Source organism: Maylandia zebra, linkage group LG17 (assembly GCF_041146795.1).
Source record: "Maylandia zebra isolate NMK-2024a linkage group LG17, Mzebra_GT3a, whole genome shotgun sequence".
Lineage (NCBI taxonomy): Eukaryota > Metazoa > Chordata > Actinopteri > Cichliformes > Cichlidae > Maylandia > Maylandia zebra.
In genome coordinates, this window is record NC_135183.1 from 15,879,279 (window position 1) to 15,897,925 (window position 18,647).

The 18,647-nt window shown below is 41.4% G+C and overlaps 1 protein-coding gene across 3 annotated transcripts in view; it reads left to right on the plus strand.

Moving 5' to 3' along the window:
* Positions 1–1,297: 1,297 nt before the first annotated feature.
* The window catches only part of arhgap39 (Rho GTPase activating protein 39), a 50,751-nt gene continuing 33,401 nt past the window's right edge, over positions 1,298–18,647 (plus strand). For all 3 annotated transcript variants that reach the window (XM_076875735.1, XM_004569291.3, XM_076875737.1), the window contains exon 1: positions 1,298–1,460. Coding sequence is in view for 2 of the 3 variants with exons in the window: in XM_004569291.3 (XP_004569348.1) it covers positions 1,450–1,460 (11 nt within the window). In the remaining variant the exon portion in view is untranslated. The remainder of the gene's footprint in view (positions 1,461–18,647) is intronic.

The window sequence follows — 18,647 nt, forward strand, 5'->3', positions numbered from 1 at the left end:
GCAGACACCCCAGATCTATTGGGTCTGGGGCCGTCTGCCTCTAGCTCCTTGGGGGCCTTGTTCCAGTCTGTCATCCTCAAGTACGTTTCATGACGAACGCTCATACAAAGACACACACATTCTCACTCTTTCCCACATATGCACACACACAAATCACAGCAAAATTGTATGTTTGTTTGTGTACCCAACTTTGTTTTGTTCAGTTGTTGTGTGTTTCTCTTTGTGTGTTCTGTTGCAGATGCAACAGTTACATCCTAGACTTTTGCCACTCTCGTCTTTCTGACCCTTTTATATTCCTCTGCCACTTTCTCCTGTCTTTCTACAACCTGGCTCTCACCCCCTTTCCTCTACAACATATTATCCTCTCTAATAATAACATGAAATAAAATAAACCAAATGAGCAAATGTTGATGTGTTAACAGGAGCATAGAAACTCTTTACAATGGAAAAATCTAGGAAGCAGGTCTAGGCAGCAAATGCTCTGAATGTCCACTTAGGGTTAAAACGGCATGCACAGATAGATGCCCGCTGTCTTTGTGAAGACACCAAATACATTTCTTATCCTGCTAGCACAACTGCAACAATAAAAACTGGTCACAAAACCATAAAAAACAATCTCAATTGTCAGCCAGCCTTAAACCCAATTTTAAACCTAGTCTAAGGCATCCACCAGAGGTTCTCTTGTAAGTACAGGATTTAGTTCAGCACTTTAACGGTCCAAATAGTACCTAATAATAACCTACTGTCAGTATATGTCTAGACAGGCATATTTGACATTGATTTCAGATCAGTGAGTGATTATGATGAACTGCTTTGATGGGTGTGTTTTTCAAATTGTTGATCATTTGCATCTGTAAATATTCCTCAGGTCGGTGAAACACCACAAAGACAAAGGAGATGATCGTGGACTTTAGGAGGCACACAGTAGACCTGCCTCCCCTCCACATAAAGCTGTGGAAAGCATTGTGGTACTAAAAAGAAGCCCACAGCAGATGCTATCAGAAATTTTATATATATTTTTCCTCTTGTGCTTTTGTTGATAGGTGTGTCATTAGGGACGGTTTCCAGATGTCCCTCGGTAAAACTTGAGATCTTGCCGTTCAAATTTTCTGGTTGTGATTTTACATGAGCTTCGTATTGTGGGATAACAGTGTAGTAAACTGCTGTCATGTTACAACAGCTGACATAAGATCACCCAGGCTGCAGTATAGTGCTTGTTGACGGTGGACTTCCCAACTGCATAAAACGTTTCTCCAGCCACTGGGACCCTACATCGTTGGCGAGAAGCTTTTATGCTGAAAGTAATGGTCGGATGTGTTGTACCTTAATTTTGGCGGCTTGATAGAAGTCTGGAACGGATGACCGACTCGGTGACGGTAACCGCAATTTAGGCAACATGGGAGATGTTGTGGGATTTATCTTGAACGGATTTTAAAAACCGTCGGGAAAATGGCCGAGAGGTAAGTCCAGCAACACTCGCACTGTTTTGCTTGTTGAGGGGAAAAACGAGCACGAACCAAGGGAGGCAGCCAGCCCAGAGATGAGACTAGCAGCCGCGGTTCGCTTGGTGGCTGTGCTTACTAGCTAGTTCGCCACGTATTCGCTCCCACGATTCAAGGATTTCCACGCAGAACATATGTGCGAATTTAGTGTCTTTCCCTGTCATCTCCCTCGGTTGTTAGTTATTCGCCGGGGTGGTTGTATCTGGATATTTGTCAGCGTGGAAGGAGCGATGCGTGGAGGCTAGATGCTGTTGCACCTGTCGGTCTAAATTCCCATCTCTTTGCTGGAATGCTGCTAACCTGCTTTCATAAGTAGATGCTGACAGGAAATGCACCTTATCACTTCGAGAGGAGGCTCGAATAGAGAAATCCTGCTTTGCAGCATCTCGTCCTTGTGATGGATCGAGGCGACTCCCATGGCGCGGCACTAGAATTAGAGGTGCATGGCCCAATCACAGTCAGATCTACATATGTCTCCTTATTCACTATAATTATGAAGAACAACAAACAAACAAAATAGTTTCTCAGCTCAGTTAATGAGTGGTTAACTCTCGAGCGTAGAGAAACCGCAACACCAAATTCCGCCAAATCCCAACACATCAATGTTTTTTATAACACAGGCGTGAACAGCTTTTTCTCATTTAGTAGTTCTGCGTGGGAGGTTCGGTGTTCCTATAATGAATTAACCACATTGAGGAAAATCGCACCCCTCTGTTCGCCATGATCAGTGCAGGGAGGTGGGAAATTAACGACAGAAATCCAGCTGGATCAGGACTTGTTTGGTGTATGTGCAAATCCTCCTGTTTCCTCCATGCGCCTATTTAATAGTATTTTCTTTAATGAGGCCGAACAGGTTCTTATGCTGTTCATGTAAATCTGTCTTTCCTGATATAAACAAAACAGGCTGAATTTGAATAGAGTGTAGAGTCGACGTGAATCCAGCCTCCCAGGCCGGTGTTCTTCAGCTGCCAACATCAAAAATATGGATGTGTTTTTATCACGCTGATTGCCTTGAAAGTCAGGGTGTGGAACACATCGTGGCAGTTTGTCCCCAGAACTTAACAAGCTCATGTGGGTATGTTAATAAATGAAGGCTGGGAATATCCAGGGGTCATTTAGCCTCATGCAAATCATTACTGCAGGTCAGTCCATTCAGATTATTGATTTGTTCAAAAAAGGTCATTTTAAACAAATCTGGATTCACGGGTACAGTAATAATTGAAAGGTTTGAGATAAGTAGTTCTGGACTCAAATGCAGTTGTTCTTGTTGTTTGGATCAAAAGCATCAGAATCTTAGCCCGCTTTACACCACCTTCTTCTCGCCACCCTGATTGTGTGAGGTTTTTATGTTTCATATATTACTTTAGAGAACCAAGTCAAAAGAAAACTCACATATCTGCTTTATTTGCTGTATTAGCCAGTGACAATTGGATGGTGTAGTTAAAGGTTGAGGATAAGAAGTAAAAGTAATGCAAACTAAGAATTGCTGCCGCAGTCTTGTAGTTAAACTGGTACCTGTGGCTCAGGTGGTAGCGCGGGTTGTCCACCAGTTGGAAGGTGGATAAATTGATCTCATGCTCCTTGAGTTCTTAAGTAGGGATTTGAGAGCCAGTGTTCCCAGCAGCTCACTTCCTTGGAATTGTTAGTCTGCTTACCTATTGATCCTGCTTATTGGTTCCACTTGCACTACAATCAGCTGATTTCAGTTTGTGTGCAGTAGAGCAGTGTACAGCAGGGATATGGACTGAACTTTTATTTCTACTGCATAGAATGAGAGCCCAGTTGTAAAGTGCAAACTGGATCCAAGACAGAAACGGCTGCGTTACGGTGCTAACACAACTTTTGCCTCTTTGCAAGTGCCTGCACAGACAGCATGCTAACACTAAGCTAGCAAGAACCCAGAGGTATGTTAAAGCTGAGTGACTGCTGACCGACCACAGCAGCCAGACCCTGAACTTTAACTGGTAACAAAAGCAGCGATGAACAGTCAGGCTGCAGCCTCCGTTTCTACCATTTCATGTTTCTAAAGCAGAATCACTGTGGACGTCGCTTTGAAGACTCTTTGGGCTGGTTTCTATCTTTGCTTCGTCTTGTCGGCTTTGTGTTTATACCTAAACGCTAAGAGAAAGATCATATGTGTGTGCTCATTAAGATGGGGATTTGTTTTGCTGTGTGGAACTGTAACCTAAAGGTTTAAATTGTTCACTAGTAATTGGGTTATGGAGAAACTCAATGTAACGTAACGAGTTGAATAATGAATTACTTTCTACTGGGAGTAATTAAGTAATGTACTGCTTTACTTTGAATAAACGTGTTTTGTGCAATCCATTACTTTTTTGACTCCAACACTGATGACCATTGATGTCTTTAAGAGCGCAATGAGAATCAATAAGGAATTGAATCAATAAGTGATATTGATCATGGAATCGTAACTGCTAACTTGTTACAAATTCCCATCCCTTGTCTTCCTTGTGTAAGATGGTGTGTAATCATGCATATGCTTAGGCATGAATGTGTTTCGTTGGGTGAATGAAACGTGTAGTAGTGTTGTATGAGTAGTGGTGAATATGTTGTCTCTTGTTCACTACAGACTCACAATCCTTCTGTCACCACAACCAAAGTGTGGTTAATAATGCCTAAACATAACCATGAAAAGTTAATGCTGCTGAAGACACCAAAAGCAGATAAAAAAAGTCTGATTTAGCATATTTTACAGAAAAAAGCAAGCAGATATGTTACTGGTGAGGGATTGTGTGTCCACTGTCAACATTTTAGCAAATTACAAGATACTGAAGCTGTACAGTGGTGCGGTGGTTAGCACTCATGGACAAGATAATGTAACTGAATCAGCTGGACTAATTGCCTCTCTGAGTAATTATTTAAAGTGTAATAACTCAATTAATTATAACTACAGTAGCCTCACACTTTGTAAACCGTTGTGTGTGACTATTTTCTATGGCCTGGATTTTAACAGATCTTACCACCACCTTGGAAATGGATACTGTTTATCACCAGCAGTGTGTGATGACTTTTACAGGAAGACAAGCAGCGAGAAGTCTTTTTATCGTCAATATGCCAAAAGTGCAACAAAATTATATGCAGTCTCATTCAGTGCAAAGAAAGCAATCTAACTATTCACAAAAATACAAAATTAAAAACCTTTCTAGTAAATAAACACAGTAGAAACAGTATAGAAATATAAATAAATAGATATATACATGCGTGTGTGTGCTTCAGTCATTGTGTATTGGTTACACAGGTTGGGTATTGCACAGGTTAGTAAAGATGTAACAATGTTCATTTATTGTTTATTATTTATTATTGCAACAGCCTTGTCATATGTGTGTTGTGAATATTTGATTGAATTATTCTTTAGATGTTGTTAAGTTCACTTGGTCATGCAGGAAATATTGAAGCGTGCTATACTTGTCTGCTGCTGTGGGTTCTTGGTCATCGCAGGTGTTGGTTTTCTGGGTTAGGTCATCACTCAGGCACAAGCCCAGAACCTTCAAGTCAGAACCTCTCCACACAGTACCCATTAATGTATATGACGATTAGATGTGCTTCTCCTGAAGTTCACTATTATTTCTTTTGTTTTTGTGGTGTTGAGGAAAAGGTCGTTGCTGCTGCACCATGATGCCAGTTTCTCTACCTTGTCCCTGTATGCACACTCATCTTCCCCCATGATGAGTCCAACCGCTGTCATGTCATCTGTGAAATTCACTATTGAGTTGCTTGGGTGAGTGGGGTGCAGTCGGGTGTGTAGAGAGTGTACAGCAGGAGAGTCGGCACACATCCCTATGGCAAGCCAATGTTGAGGCTGAATGTTGGGTAAAGTTTGGGCCCTTCTTTAACTCACTGTGGGCGGACTCTCAGGAAGTCCTTAATCCAGAGTCAGATGGAGTATGGGAGGAGGAGGTTGATTAGTTTTGTTCCCAGTCTGCTAGGGGTGTTTGTGTTAAATGCTGAGCTGAAGTCAGTGAAAAGAAGCCTAGCATAACTGCCCTTGTGCTCTAAATGAATCAAGGTTGTGCAGCTAGCAGTGGCTACGGCATCCTCTATTATCCCTCTGTGTAAACTTGTGGGGGTTCAATTTACATGGTCCTCGAATTACGTGACTTTTGACCAGGTTCTCAAAACACTTGATAACGAATGGAGTGAGAACCACTGGGTGGAAGTTAACTAGGCTGCTGGTGGTGTTCCTTTTGGGACAGCCATGAATGGTCAAGGCCTTCAGGCAGGATGGGACAGTGGTCTGTGCTAAGGACAGGTTGTGAGCTGGTCTGTACAGACCTTCAGCACCTGATGCAATCAGGTCCTGCTGCATTTCTGGGGGTCCTGTTAACTGTCCTTAACATGTATCTCATGTCATGATTCTCCAACACAAAGATGTGGCTGGTGTTGGCCTGTGTGTGTGGTGTGACTGTGTCTGGTGTTTTTTGTTCAAAGCGGCCAAAGAAGACGTCTCCGCTAGAACAACATCACCATCCACAGCCCTGGGTCTGGGGTTGTAGTTAGTGATGTTTTGGACCCCCAGCCACAGTTGCCTCAAGTTGTTGTTCTGGAGATAGTCCTTAGTTGTTATAATCCAGCTTGGCCTGTCTGATGCCCCTTTTCAGGTTTGCCGTGGCTGCATTGTGCAGTTCCAAGTCATCCGACCTGAAAGCAGTGTTTCTGTTACTAAGCAGGGTCCTGACCTCACGTGTCATCCAGGGCTTGTGGCTGGCATACACCTGGATGCATTTGTCAGCGGTGACAGTGGTTAGGAGAGTATGCATGCAGTGTACTCCTCCAGGTCCTGAGATTCAAAAATACTCCAGTCTGTATTCTCAACACAGTCTTGTAGCTGCAAAGAAGCACCCAGCCCATGTTTTAACTGTTTTTGAAGTAGGGGGCGTTTCATCAGGTATTGCTGGGTGCAGCAGTCCCCAATGAACTATTGTCTTCCAGCTGTAGCCTCACCTCATCCATTTTTGTTCACAATAGACCTGGCTTTTGTAAGGAAAAGGCTTTTGAAGCGTTTTCTTTATTCTTTCCTTCACACTGGCTCTACAGCTTTGTTTCTGTTTGTTATCCTTATGTTGTGCGAGTGAAGAACCTCTGTTGTAAGCATCCCATCACTCTGTAGACCCAGTAACAAGAGGTCTTATCTGCTGAACATGAGGTTTGTCCAACATCGCGTTGATGAAATTGTATAACAGATGTACAAAAAGATGACTGAATGCAAGACCTCTGAGCGGTACGCCGTCATGTTGTCTTTTCATTGTCTACATCACATTATCGCATACATTGCTCTAAGTGGTTGGCAACAGGAAACTCATCTGTTACTATGCTAAATCATTGAAGCTTGTTTACTTGCTAATCCTAGGTGTGTTTCTATATGAAGCGTGGATAGTAACTGATTTCAGAGCAGTGAAAGCAGACCAGCAGCAGCTTGCCTCGCACTCTGGTTTTATCCACAATGCTGCCTGCCTCTCAGCTTGCCCAGCTCCAGCCAGTGCTGAAGATGGACACGCCCGCATTACGGAGAGAGCTAGTCTTCAATGAAATAATTGCAGCAGTCAACCACAAGATAGCAGTAATTTAAAGGCTGTATATACATATTGACAGGTGAGGAGCTTTATGGCAGTGCTGTGTGAGATAAAAAGAGACAGATTGCTTTACTTTTGTATGTTTTAAATGATTTCTGCTTTTAGATTTCACAAGTCAAGCACTGCTTTTATCAGGGTGGAACATCACTGGTTAACACATAGTTGTTAAACAGCCCTGTTTCATGCTAATTCTGTTGCCTAATAATGAAATAGAAACTCATGTCCAGGAAAACAGATTTATTGGAAATGTAGTTGTAGTAAAATGGAGTATACTTTAACTGGACACTGTTAGGTACTCCGTGCTGGTACCAGGCTCAATCGCCTTTTGTTTTAAGAAATAGCCTTTCTTTTGTGACATAGATTCATCAAGGTGCTGGAGACATTCCTCACAGATTTTGATTTACATGATAACCTCAAACAAATGTTGCAGATTTGTACGTCATGCACATCCGTGATGTACACGTCTCATTCCACCACATCCCAGAGGTACTCTGTTGGATTACAATGTGGTGACTCTGCAGGCCATCTGAGCACAGTGAAATCACCGTTGTGTTCAAGAAACCAGTTTGAGGTTATTCGATCTATGTGACATGTGATGTAATGCTGCTGGAAGCCAACAGAAAATAGGTTGTCTCAAGAATCTCAACTACATTTACATGCCTAAATGCACTGAGTTGCTGTCATGTGATTGGCTGATTAGGGAAGACCTGTTGAAGACAACAAAGTGTTACGACTCCGCTGGCTGCTAACTGGGGATGCAGGCCTGACAGATGGTTCTCTGTCAGGGGAAATTGAAGAGAAGAAAAGGAAGCTGAAAAGTAAATGGATGACAGCCATGTTAATTGGCTTAACATGCCAATTACATGTTACAAGCATCTGTATGAAGAATAAACTGGAGAATAATAACCATTTTTTCTGTACTCTGGCATAGAAGAAAACAAGGCTGCTGCTGCCGCTAGTAGCGGATTGTGTGTGAACACAACGCTATATGCATTCCTTTAAGAAAAGAAGTAACATGTAAAATATAAGTAAATGTTTAATTAAAGAGAGTTTCATATAGCTAGTTTCATAATTCTCTTAAAATATCCACACAGTATTTATATTTCTGTCCATTAAATTGTGCTGGGTTTTCTGAATGTGTTTTAGAATAGAAGACTGGTCTATTTTTGTCTCTGTTTTGTAGAACTGGTAAATTATTTTAAAGGCAACCCTTTACTGATTATATCAGAAATATGCTAATTAGCGGCTGCACTACAGCAGCTTTGAGAAGACAAAGGGAATCCTTTGTGCTTTACTTTGCTCACAGTGGCATTTACTCTTTTGCAAAAAGGTTTTAGAGATATATCCCATCCATCCATTCTCTTCTGCTTATCACAGTTGTGGAGGCTAGAGCCTATCCCAGCTATCAAAGGTTGAGAGGCCGGGTAGACGTTGGATAGATTGCCAGCAGATTATGCAGAGCTAAACGCAGAGGGACAGACAACCATTCACACTCACATTCACACCTATAGGCAATTTAGTATAATAAATTACCCCTCAAAAAACCGCATGTCTATGGATGGTGGGAGAGAACCTACACAGCAAATTCAACAGTGTTAATTTGGACATGCTGGATTTGCTGTGTACACAAACACAGGAAGAATATGCACACTCCACACAGAAAGACTGTGGCCAGGTGGTGGAGGTGAACTTGGGACCTTCTTCCTGTGAGGCAACAGTGCTAACCGCCGTATTGCTATTTTCTATCACCTGCCGCTGGATCAGAGACTTTCTCTCAGACCGTGTACAGCAGGGGTGTTCAACTCCAGGCCTCAAGGGCCATTGTCCTGCAAGTTTTAGATATCACCCTGGGTCAACAAGTCATTAGTTCATTACCAGGCCTCTGGAGAACTTCAAGACATGTCGAGGAGGTAATTTATTCATTTAACACCTCTGGTGTACAGAGAGTTAGAGTGGGGCCTCATCTTTCCTCAGCCTTAACACCGGCTCTTCACAAGGCTGTTCTACTATCAGTGCCCTACTATACACTCTGTACACACATGACTGTGTCAGTACCCACACAGACAACGCAGTCATTAAGTTCACAGAGGATACCACCGTGGTGGGGCTCATCTCTGGGGGAGACGAGACAGGATATAGAGCTGAGCTTCAGAGGCTGTCGGATTGATGTGCGGACACCAACCTGGACCTCAAGAACACCACGACAAAAGAACTGGCAGTCAACTTCAGAAGGAGGAAGTCTGAGCTGCAGCCTGTCAGCATCAACAGGGAGTGCGTGGAAAGGGTGTCCAGTTTCAAGTTCCTGGGTGTGCACATAGACAAGCTCAAACACCTCGGTGGTTTTAAAGAAGGCCCAACAGCGTCTCCATTTTCTGAGAATCCTCAGAAAAATGGACCTGCAGAAGGAGCTGCTGATTGTGTTCTACCGCTGCTCCACTGAAAGTGTGCTGACTGCATCTCTGTGCGGTTCTCCAGCTGCACCATGGCACACAAAAAGACACTTCAGAGGGTCATTAATATGGCCCAAAAATCATTGGACATCCTCTTCCCTCCGTGAAGGACCTGTACAGCACTCGCTGTCTCAGGAGGGAACGCAGCATCCTACAGGACTCTGTAGTGCAGATGTGGGACAGTTTCCAATTTTGTTGTGCTGTTGTTCTAGATATGACTGTGCAACGACTACAAAGAGTTATCTGTCCTGTTATGTATGTATATTTACTATGAAAAAGTATTTTCCCTCTTCCTGATCTCTTAGTTTTTGCATAGTTTTTGCATATTTGTCAGCCGTGGCAGCAAGATCTGCAAGTTTTCGAAAACTGGCAGTGAGCCCTGACAACGAGCCCTCTTTGCCTAATTATTTATTTTCAGCCACACTGGAGAGTATTAAGGTTTGTTTGAAAGGATATCAAAGGAATTAAACCTTATTTATTTATTTATAAATGTTATTCAGAGGTGGACTTGCTGGTGTGTTTCAGATCATTGTTTTCCTGCATGTCCCGAGAGAGCTTCAGCTTCAGGGACGTGATGGCCAGGTGAAATGCTCCTTTAGGGTTTTCTGGTAGAGAGCAGGACTCACGGTTCCATTGCTTGGGACAAGTCATCCAGGTCCTGAAGCAGCAAAGCAGCCTGATGTTCTTTTTATGAACATCAAACTAACTTACAACAAGTAAAATGGGACTTAAACCTCCCAGAAAGTTCAGATTTTGTCTCATCAGTCAGCCCACAGAATTTTCCCAGAATTCTTGGGGATCATCTATTTGTTGATCTGGTCTTGAAATAATTTCAGTTGGGTGGCTACTCATGCTAAAGTAATTTTTAAGTTTACCCCATTTTTGAATAGTGGCTCTCTCTGTGGTTCACTTGAGTGTCCAAACCCTTTTCCAGACAATCAGATGTGAAGGGCTTTAGTTTTCCGTTTTCTGTTGTTTGTGGCACGACCGATTGCTTTTTGACATCTTTTTCATGTTGGCAGGTTTTATTTAGGAGATTTCTTGATGCCGCAGGTCTGGCAGTAATCAGGCCTGAGTGCGGCTGGTGAAATTTAACTCAGCTTCCCGAAACATGTGGTTAGTCCCAGTTCATGATTTGACAAGGAGAGCAAATCATTTTTCACATAAAGCCTGGCAGATTTGGCAATCCTCTTTCCTTTAAAAATAAAATAATTCAACAATCATATAAAAACTGCATTTTGTATTTACTGTGGTTATCTTTATCTAATATCAAAAATGATTTTAAGACAAATTAATAGTCAGAAAAGAGGCAAATGCTTTTTTACTGCCCTGTATACAATCTATTCACAATCATTTTTACCCTTCAGCCATACAAGGCTGATGGGGTATTGTTGTCACTGGTAGTTGCTTTGGATCTTTGGATATGGAAACAAAATCACAATATAAATCAAATCACTTGTAGTAAAATCCAGAACAGCTGCAGAAGGAGTGTGATTACAGATATATATGTCTGTGTGTGTCTGCATACGCACGCACGCATGCACACACACACGCACCATCAGAAACATCAAATCGCCAACCAACAGATTGTCAGGGACAGGAGGGGAGCATAAAAATGAATGTGTCATTAGCACCACCACAACGCAAGGGGGCAGTGAAATTTTCTTTAACAATAGTACTACAGGATCAAACAGAAAACTGTCACTCGAAGCAGGAAATCCAACTACTCTGATAACAGTACGTGGTACCAAAATCTGTCAGACAATCAATGTCTTTGCCACTAATATTCAAAGTATAATTGGGGAAAGCTTTATAAGCTTTATGTGAGTATTTTACATAAGTACAAGTCAAAGAATCATTCTTCTGCTCTAAAGGCTTAATTGCTGTCTGTATTGGTGTAGGTAGGTGTATCAAGGTTACCCATATGGAAAAGAAATAGTAAAAACTTATATGTGATTTACTCATGAAAGTGGCCACTTTCTCATTACTTTCATATATTGTTTTAGTAAGTATCCAAAACATACAAGCTTCATTATATAATTTTTCAAGGGATCTTATATCTGTTTTATCTCTTATATGCTTTTCATACAAGTTTCAGACAAGACAGATACAAACTTTATAAGATTTATATATATATCTTTTCCATATGGGTAGTAGCAAGTACTTCTTCATTGCAGGAGCGTGTGTGTGTTATATGCAGCTGTGGCTTCCCCCTCTGGAACACCTTGCTTGGTCCGTTGGTCCATTAACACTTCTAGCCCCTCTTCATGGGGCAGTCACAGGCCCAGCATGTCTTTTTTGTTTGCAGTAAGAACAGGTGTCAGAGTGGTTGTCATCTGCCTCAGGTACGCCCTCTGTTTCAGCCATGGAATCCTCTTCCACCATCCTGTGAACCGGGGTGGGCATCTGAAGGAGAGTGACTGTATCATGGAGAAGGTCTTGTTGTCGTTTCTCTATCTTAGAGTGTTTCTTTAAGGTCCGGTGTTATAGGGCATTATGTGGCAATGCAATGTTCCTTGAACCCGGCTTCATTATTGAGTTCAATTCCATTTTATTTATATACCACCAAATCACAACAGCAGCTCCCTCAAGCTGCTTTAAACTGTCAGGTAAAGGCTGTACAATTATAGAGACAAAATAGGAAAAAAACCCTAAAAATCAGATGACCCCCTATGAGCAAATACTTGGTGACAATGGGAAAATCTCCCTTTTAACAGGAAGAAACCTCTAACAGAACAGACTTAGGAAGAGAAGGCCCTCCCATTCCACTTCTAAATACTCCAGGAACAACAAATACACCAGCAGTCTGAAAGTGAAGTGCTCTATTGGGGTGATACGATACTGTAAAGTCTTTAAAATAAGATGAGGCTTGATTATTCAAGACCTTGTATGTGGTGAGAAGGATTTTAAATTGGATTCTGGATTTAACAGGGAGCTAGTGTGGGTGAAATATGCTGTCAGTACTCTTGCTGCAACATTTTGGTTTAACTGAAGTTTTTAGGGAGTTTTGACAATAATGAATTGGTGTTCTAGCCAAGAAGGAATAATTGCACAAACTAGTTTTTCAGCTTGCTCTCAGACAGGATGCTTCTAATTGGAAAAAAAAAACAGTATTATATATTTGTTTACAAGGCACATTAGACTTACGTTACTCAAAAATGACTCCAACATTCCTCACTGTTACTGGAGGCTATGGTAATGCCACCCAGAGTAAGATTAGACTCCATATTTTTAAGGCTACGTTCACACTGCAGGCGAAAGCGCATCAAATCCGACTTTTTTGACCCTATGCGACCCATATCCGATCTTGGTATGACAGTGTGAACGGCACAAATCCGATATTTTCAAATCCGACCTGGGTCACTTTCGTATGTGGTCCTGAATCCGATATATATCTGATATTTTAGAAAGCGACTGCTGTTTGAACGGTCATAATAATAATAATGGATTGGATTTATATAGCGCTTTTCAAGGCACCCAAAGCGCTTTACAATACCACTATTCATTCACTCTCACATTCACACACTGGTGGAGGCAGCTACGGTTGTAGCCACAGCTGCCCTGGGGCAGACTGACAGAAGCAAGGCTGCCATATCGTGCCATCGGCCCCTCTGGCCATCACCAGTAGGCAAGTAGGGTAAAGTGTCTTGCCCAAGGACACAACGACCAGGACAGAGAGCCCGGGGATCGAACCGGCGACCTTCCGGTTACAGATGCGATTCCCAACCCCCTGAGCCACGGTCGCTCATGTCGCATTAAGTCCATCTTTTACGTCATTGACACAAGACAGATGCCAATTAACAGCACCGGAGAAGCGCCCGAGAAGACATCGTGAACGCTTCCTGGCCATCCAGTGTAGATGTTAGTGAAACTGTTGGGAAGACAACATTGGAGAAACGTAGAGCTGGGCGATATGAGATTTTTTCATATCACGATATGTTTTTTTCATTTCAGGCGATAACGATATCTATCACGATATAAGCCAAATAACTATATTTGTAAGATTTAAATGTGCCGTTGCTCACAAGTAAAATGTGAAATAATCAGCAGCTTGTTTTTATTTAAATATTTATTTCCCATAATAAGTTCAACAGGGTAGATGTACTTAAGGAACATGAGACTTTTTCAGATAAATAAAGGCAAATATTGCAAACTACACAAAAGGCAGCCGCTAAAGCGTTTAAGTTTCAAAATAGAACAAACGAAACAGACTAATTTGTCAATTCCACTTAGAAACAAAATATTAATTCTAAAAATAAATCTTAGTTTGTTTTACAGAAGAACAGACAAAACTGACTAACTTTTGTCAATATCAAATAAACTGAGAACTAAAAGGAAATTCTCAATCTCTCCTTGTTGTATAGCTTAGCTTTTCAAACAGTTTTAACAGTTACTTTAGTCTGACAAAAGCCGAATGACGAATTAGCGCTTCCAGTCAGAGACTGAGGCTACGTCCACACGTACACGGGTATTTTTGAAAACGGAGATTTTCCGTTTTCGTTTTAAAAATAATCCCGTCCACACATAAAGGCAGAAATGAAGGAAAACGCTGCTATGAACATGCCAAAGCAGCAGGTGGCGCTAGATTCCTAACCGTGCAGAAATGCTGGCCAATCAGAAGTCTAGAAGCCTCGGTGGGAAAAAGTAAACAAAGCTGGGGCATAGAAGCAGAACCGAGTCGTATGTGTGGACGGACAGTAACTGTGTGTATATGTAAGCATTTAAACACTGCAGAGAGTAGAATTAACAGTAACAGTATTGTAGAAATTCATTTCACCGAAACAATAACGTGGCGCACAGTGTGACGCATGCACCAGTTTATTGTATTTCCAGACTTGCTTTCGGCACAATTTACAGTGCACGCTACTCTGTTTTTGTCAGACTTGAAATAGCCGAAATACCTTCACACTACGGAACTTCTGCGGCTCTTCCGTTCGACAATCTCTCCGGCATTGGAACCATCATCTGTTTTCTCTTCGGTCACGCTCGGTTGATTTTTCTAGTCGGCACACTCATTTCCTCCATTACGCGCTGGCTCCATTACCCGCTGGCTGCTTCCCAAACAAACACACGTGCGGCTTGGCACTTGTGCTGTACGTAACAAGTCATGCGACGTGACGCTGCGGCTGTGATTGGTTCGGCTCTGCGCTACTTAATTTGGATTGGCTGACCTTTTTTTTTTTTTTTTTAAAGAGGACAAGAGCGGCGAGGTCTATCGCGATAGCTTAATTTCTCTATCGAGTAAAAGTTATATCGCGATACATATCGTTATCGTTCTATCGCCCAGCTCTAATATATATATATATATATATATATACAGAAAGTCAGCAGGTGAATATTGTGCAATATGGAGGGCATAAAATATTGTAGTTTTGAGGGAGCCTGCGACGAGGCTGCCATACTCGGCGACATCTTAGTCAAAAAATGCAGCAGTTCAAAAAGATGTTGATCTAGCTGAGAGCAGTCTTTGATATGTGTTTCTCCATAAATGTAACTTTTCTTCACAACTTCTGACATCATCAGCAACATTAATGCCACGACACCTTTAAAAAAATCCTCAAAGAAGTATCTGTCACATTGTGTCTTAGCAGGAACAGGCTCCAATACTTCGACTTAAGACTGTCAGCAGTCTCAGTGGGACATGGGCCATTGCAATTGGTCATAATTCACCTATGACCTAATAAATATGTTTTTTACCAAAAGAAAACCTGTTTTGTTTTTTTTAATATTTATTTTGATAACTTGATATAAATCCTACAAATCCCTCATGGGCTGTTAAGGATGGGCTTGTTGTTAAAGCTCCAGTAGGTGTGAACATTTTGGTTCTGCTTATGTAAGGAGCAGGAAATGAAATATCATAGCCTTTATGTCTACTTCTTTATCGCTTTATCCCACACCACCTCGACTCCTCATCTGTCCTTGTCCAATACCCTCTTCCTATTTAATCCTCGGAAGTGTTGCCAGTGTGCTCAGTGGTCTCCCAGCAACGGAGAGCAGTGATTTTATAAAGACAAATGGTTGGGGAGAAGAAATGCAATCTATGCAAGTTGACCTTTTTAAGGGGAGGGAGAGGAGCTTTTAGCAATGCCAGGGTTATAGCCTCTATTCTGTGTTTTAAAGGTTGAGTTGTTGCAATAGAGATTTCAGAAAATCAAAGTTATTCAAACTAATTAACTATATTTTTAATGCTTTCCATGTGCATTTTATCTAGCTAGAATGAAAGCCTTTTACATTTAATTAGTCCATAATTTACTGTTTATTTAACCTGTAATGCACAATGCATCATGGGTTTAATAAAGAGCTTGGGTTGGACGTTATCATTTCTCCGGGAAACTTCTATAGAGATTGAACTTACTTTCCTGCACCAGCCACAGTCTGAGTTTTCATTTGGAGGTTTGATACTCACATAAGGCTGAAGCTGTATGGTCACACTACTAACTCAGTCAAACCAGTGCCTCTCTGTAAGTGGGACCTGAAGCTAACAGGTCCTACTCAAATTCTGAAATTCACACATCCACAAAAACAAAACTGTAACACCATTTCAGCAATCACATCACTCAGATTAGGTTATTGTACTTGGCCCTAAAAATCTTTGAAACATGATGTCTAACCAGATACTTAATCTGTGTAGCATTACCTTGGGCTGTTGTTTTTTGTTTTTTGTTTTACTTTATTGTGCTTATTAAACAAACTACTACTTTCTTACAGTTGTGCAATATCTCTAAAATTAGAAACATTGTGTCACCCCTGATGTTAAGAAAAACTTTTTTATGAATGTATTTTGGATGTATTTTATTATTGTCGGACTGTCTCAAAAATTCTAATAAGACTTCACGCCCCTCTTCTGTGGAACCAGCTCCCAGCTTGATTTTGGGAATTTTGTCTCCATTAGTACAGGGTTTTTACCTCATATAAATATAAAGTGCTTTGCAATGACTGCTGTTGTGATTTCGTACTATATAAATAAAACTGAATTGAACTCTTAAAGAAAGCCTTGCCGAGACTTGTGCAGCTATAGTTATGCGAGGTACTATGTGTGCCCCTTGTGTATGAGAAAGAAAAGAGAGAAAGAAATGGTACACCAGTTGTCAGAGTGAATCCTTGTCAGATGAAGCGGAACAGGCCAGTTAAATAAAGATCCAGAGCGGAGATAGTGGGATTAATTGGCCATAATTGGTTAATGTGGTGGTGCTCTAGAATCCATTATTGTAAATGTAAAGTTCAACAACAACGTTGAACGAGATCCAAAGTGTAATTAAAGTGGTGGGTGGGCTCTTTTATAACTTTAGAGAAGCCAATTGAGTCTAATAATAGATTAAATGCTCGGTTGATTCTGTCACTTTCAGCATCTATATGTATATTAAAATCACACACAATAGTTATTTGATCTGAAGTGAGTACTAAATCAGAAAAAAAGTCAGTGGGTTTTTGAGTTTTCCAATTAGGATGGACAAGGCTAAGAGTTAGACTTTCAAATTAAAACTCCATCTGGGTCTATGGTTAAATTTACAATTTACAATAATGGATTACACAGCAGTTGGGAATAGATTTCACCACAGTAGATGTCTTTCTAAGTGTTAGAACTAATTTAAAGATATAATTAATCGTCTTTTGTCATCTTCAATGCCATGTACAAACAGTGTGGAGCAGTTACCTGAACTCTGCTCCATTCAAGGTCGATTATCGTGTTGATAATTTTACATCTTCACGGTATCTGACCCTGGACACTGTAGTTCCTCTGAAAAAGAAAGTCTTAAATCAGAAGTACTTGACTCCTTGGTATAACTCTCAAATGTGCACCTTAAAGTAGAATTAATAATTCGCAAGCTGCAGAGGAAATGGCATCCACTAATTTAGAAGATGGTAAATGGCCTGTATTTGTATAGCGCTTTACTAGTCCCTAAGAACCCCAAAGCACTTTACACATTCAGTCATCCACCCATTCACACACTGGTGATGGCAAGCTACATTGTAGCCACAGCTGCCCTGGGGCGCACTGACAGAGGCGAGGCTGCCGAACACTGGCGCCACCGGGCCCTCTGAAAATTCTAGAAAGAGTAGTCGTCAAACAGCTAACTGATCGTCTGCAGAGAAATGTGTCAAGGTGAGCTGTGTGGCAGGCAGGGGTTGGACCCAAACGCTAGACTCAAAGATGGTAAACTTAGCTTAAAGTGTCCCAAAAAGTTGATTCTGTTCATCTGGACATAGCTTTTTTTAGTGGGAGAAACTTTTCGTCACTCATCAAAGTGACTTCTTCAGTGTCAGCTGACTGCTGGTTTTCCCAACCTTATAAGCAGTACATTTGCACAATAACTGAGACTAGCCCACTGAATGAACAGTGGGCTGTGAGGTCAGTTCTTTGATCATTTAACTTAAAGTGTCAGCTTTACTGCTGGAAAAAACGAACTAAAACTAAGTACATACGTACAACAAGAAACAAACGAAAGATAAACTGGAACTAAGGATCTTGAACTTGGAGCACATGACATGACAATACATTACAAATGTAAGTTTGAGTAGTGAAAATGTCCATACTGAGCACCATACTGGGCAGTGGGCACCTTGACTGGTCTGCAGCTTTGCAGACGCATATGCACTGCACAATTCTCACACCAGTTTGCACTTGCCTAATTTTCCTGCTTCTAATACATCAGCTTTGAAGACAAAATTGTTGCAGGTTTTTTTAATATACATATATAATATAAAATGCAGGCATAGGTCGTGTCCAAATTCATGGGCTGCATCCTCCTGAGGACCCGGCCTTCGCGGTCTACGTGGGCCGGGTCCTCAGAAGGTCGGGTAGGCCGGAAGTAAACGGCTGTGAAATTGGACGGTCTAGCCTTCTGATTTGCGTCACCGCTGTGTCGGTGGAGTTTAATAAACTCGGCTGTCTGCTCCTTGCTATCTAAAATATAACAGGACACTGGCGTAAATTCTCGACCATCTCACACTTCTGTTTAATCAGTTTTCTGTTTGACGTTTAGTCAGCTGTGTGAAAACCAAGGAGGAACCCACCCGGGGGATTAATAAAGTTTTATTTTATCTAATCTAATAACTTTAATCTCAGCCAAACAGATTTACTCACGAACAAATAAAACACTGAA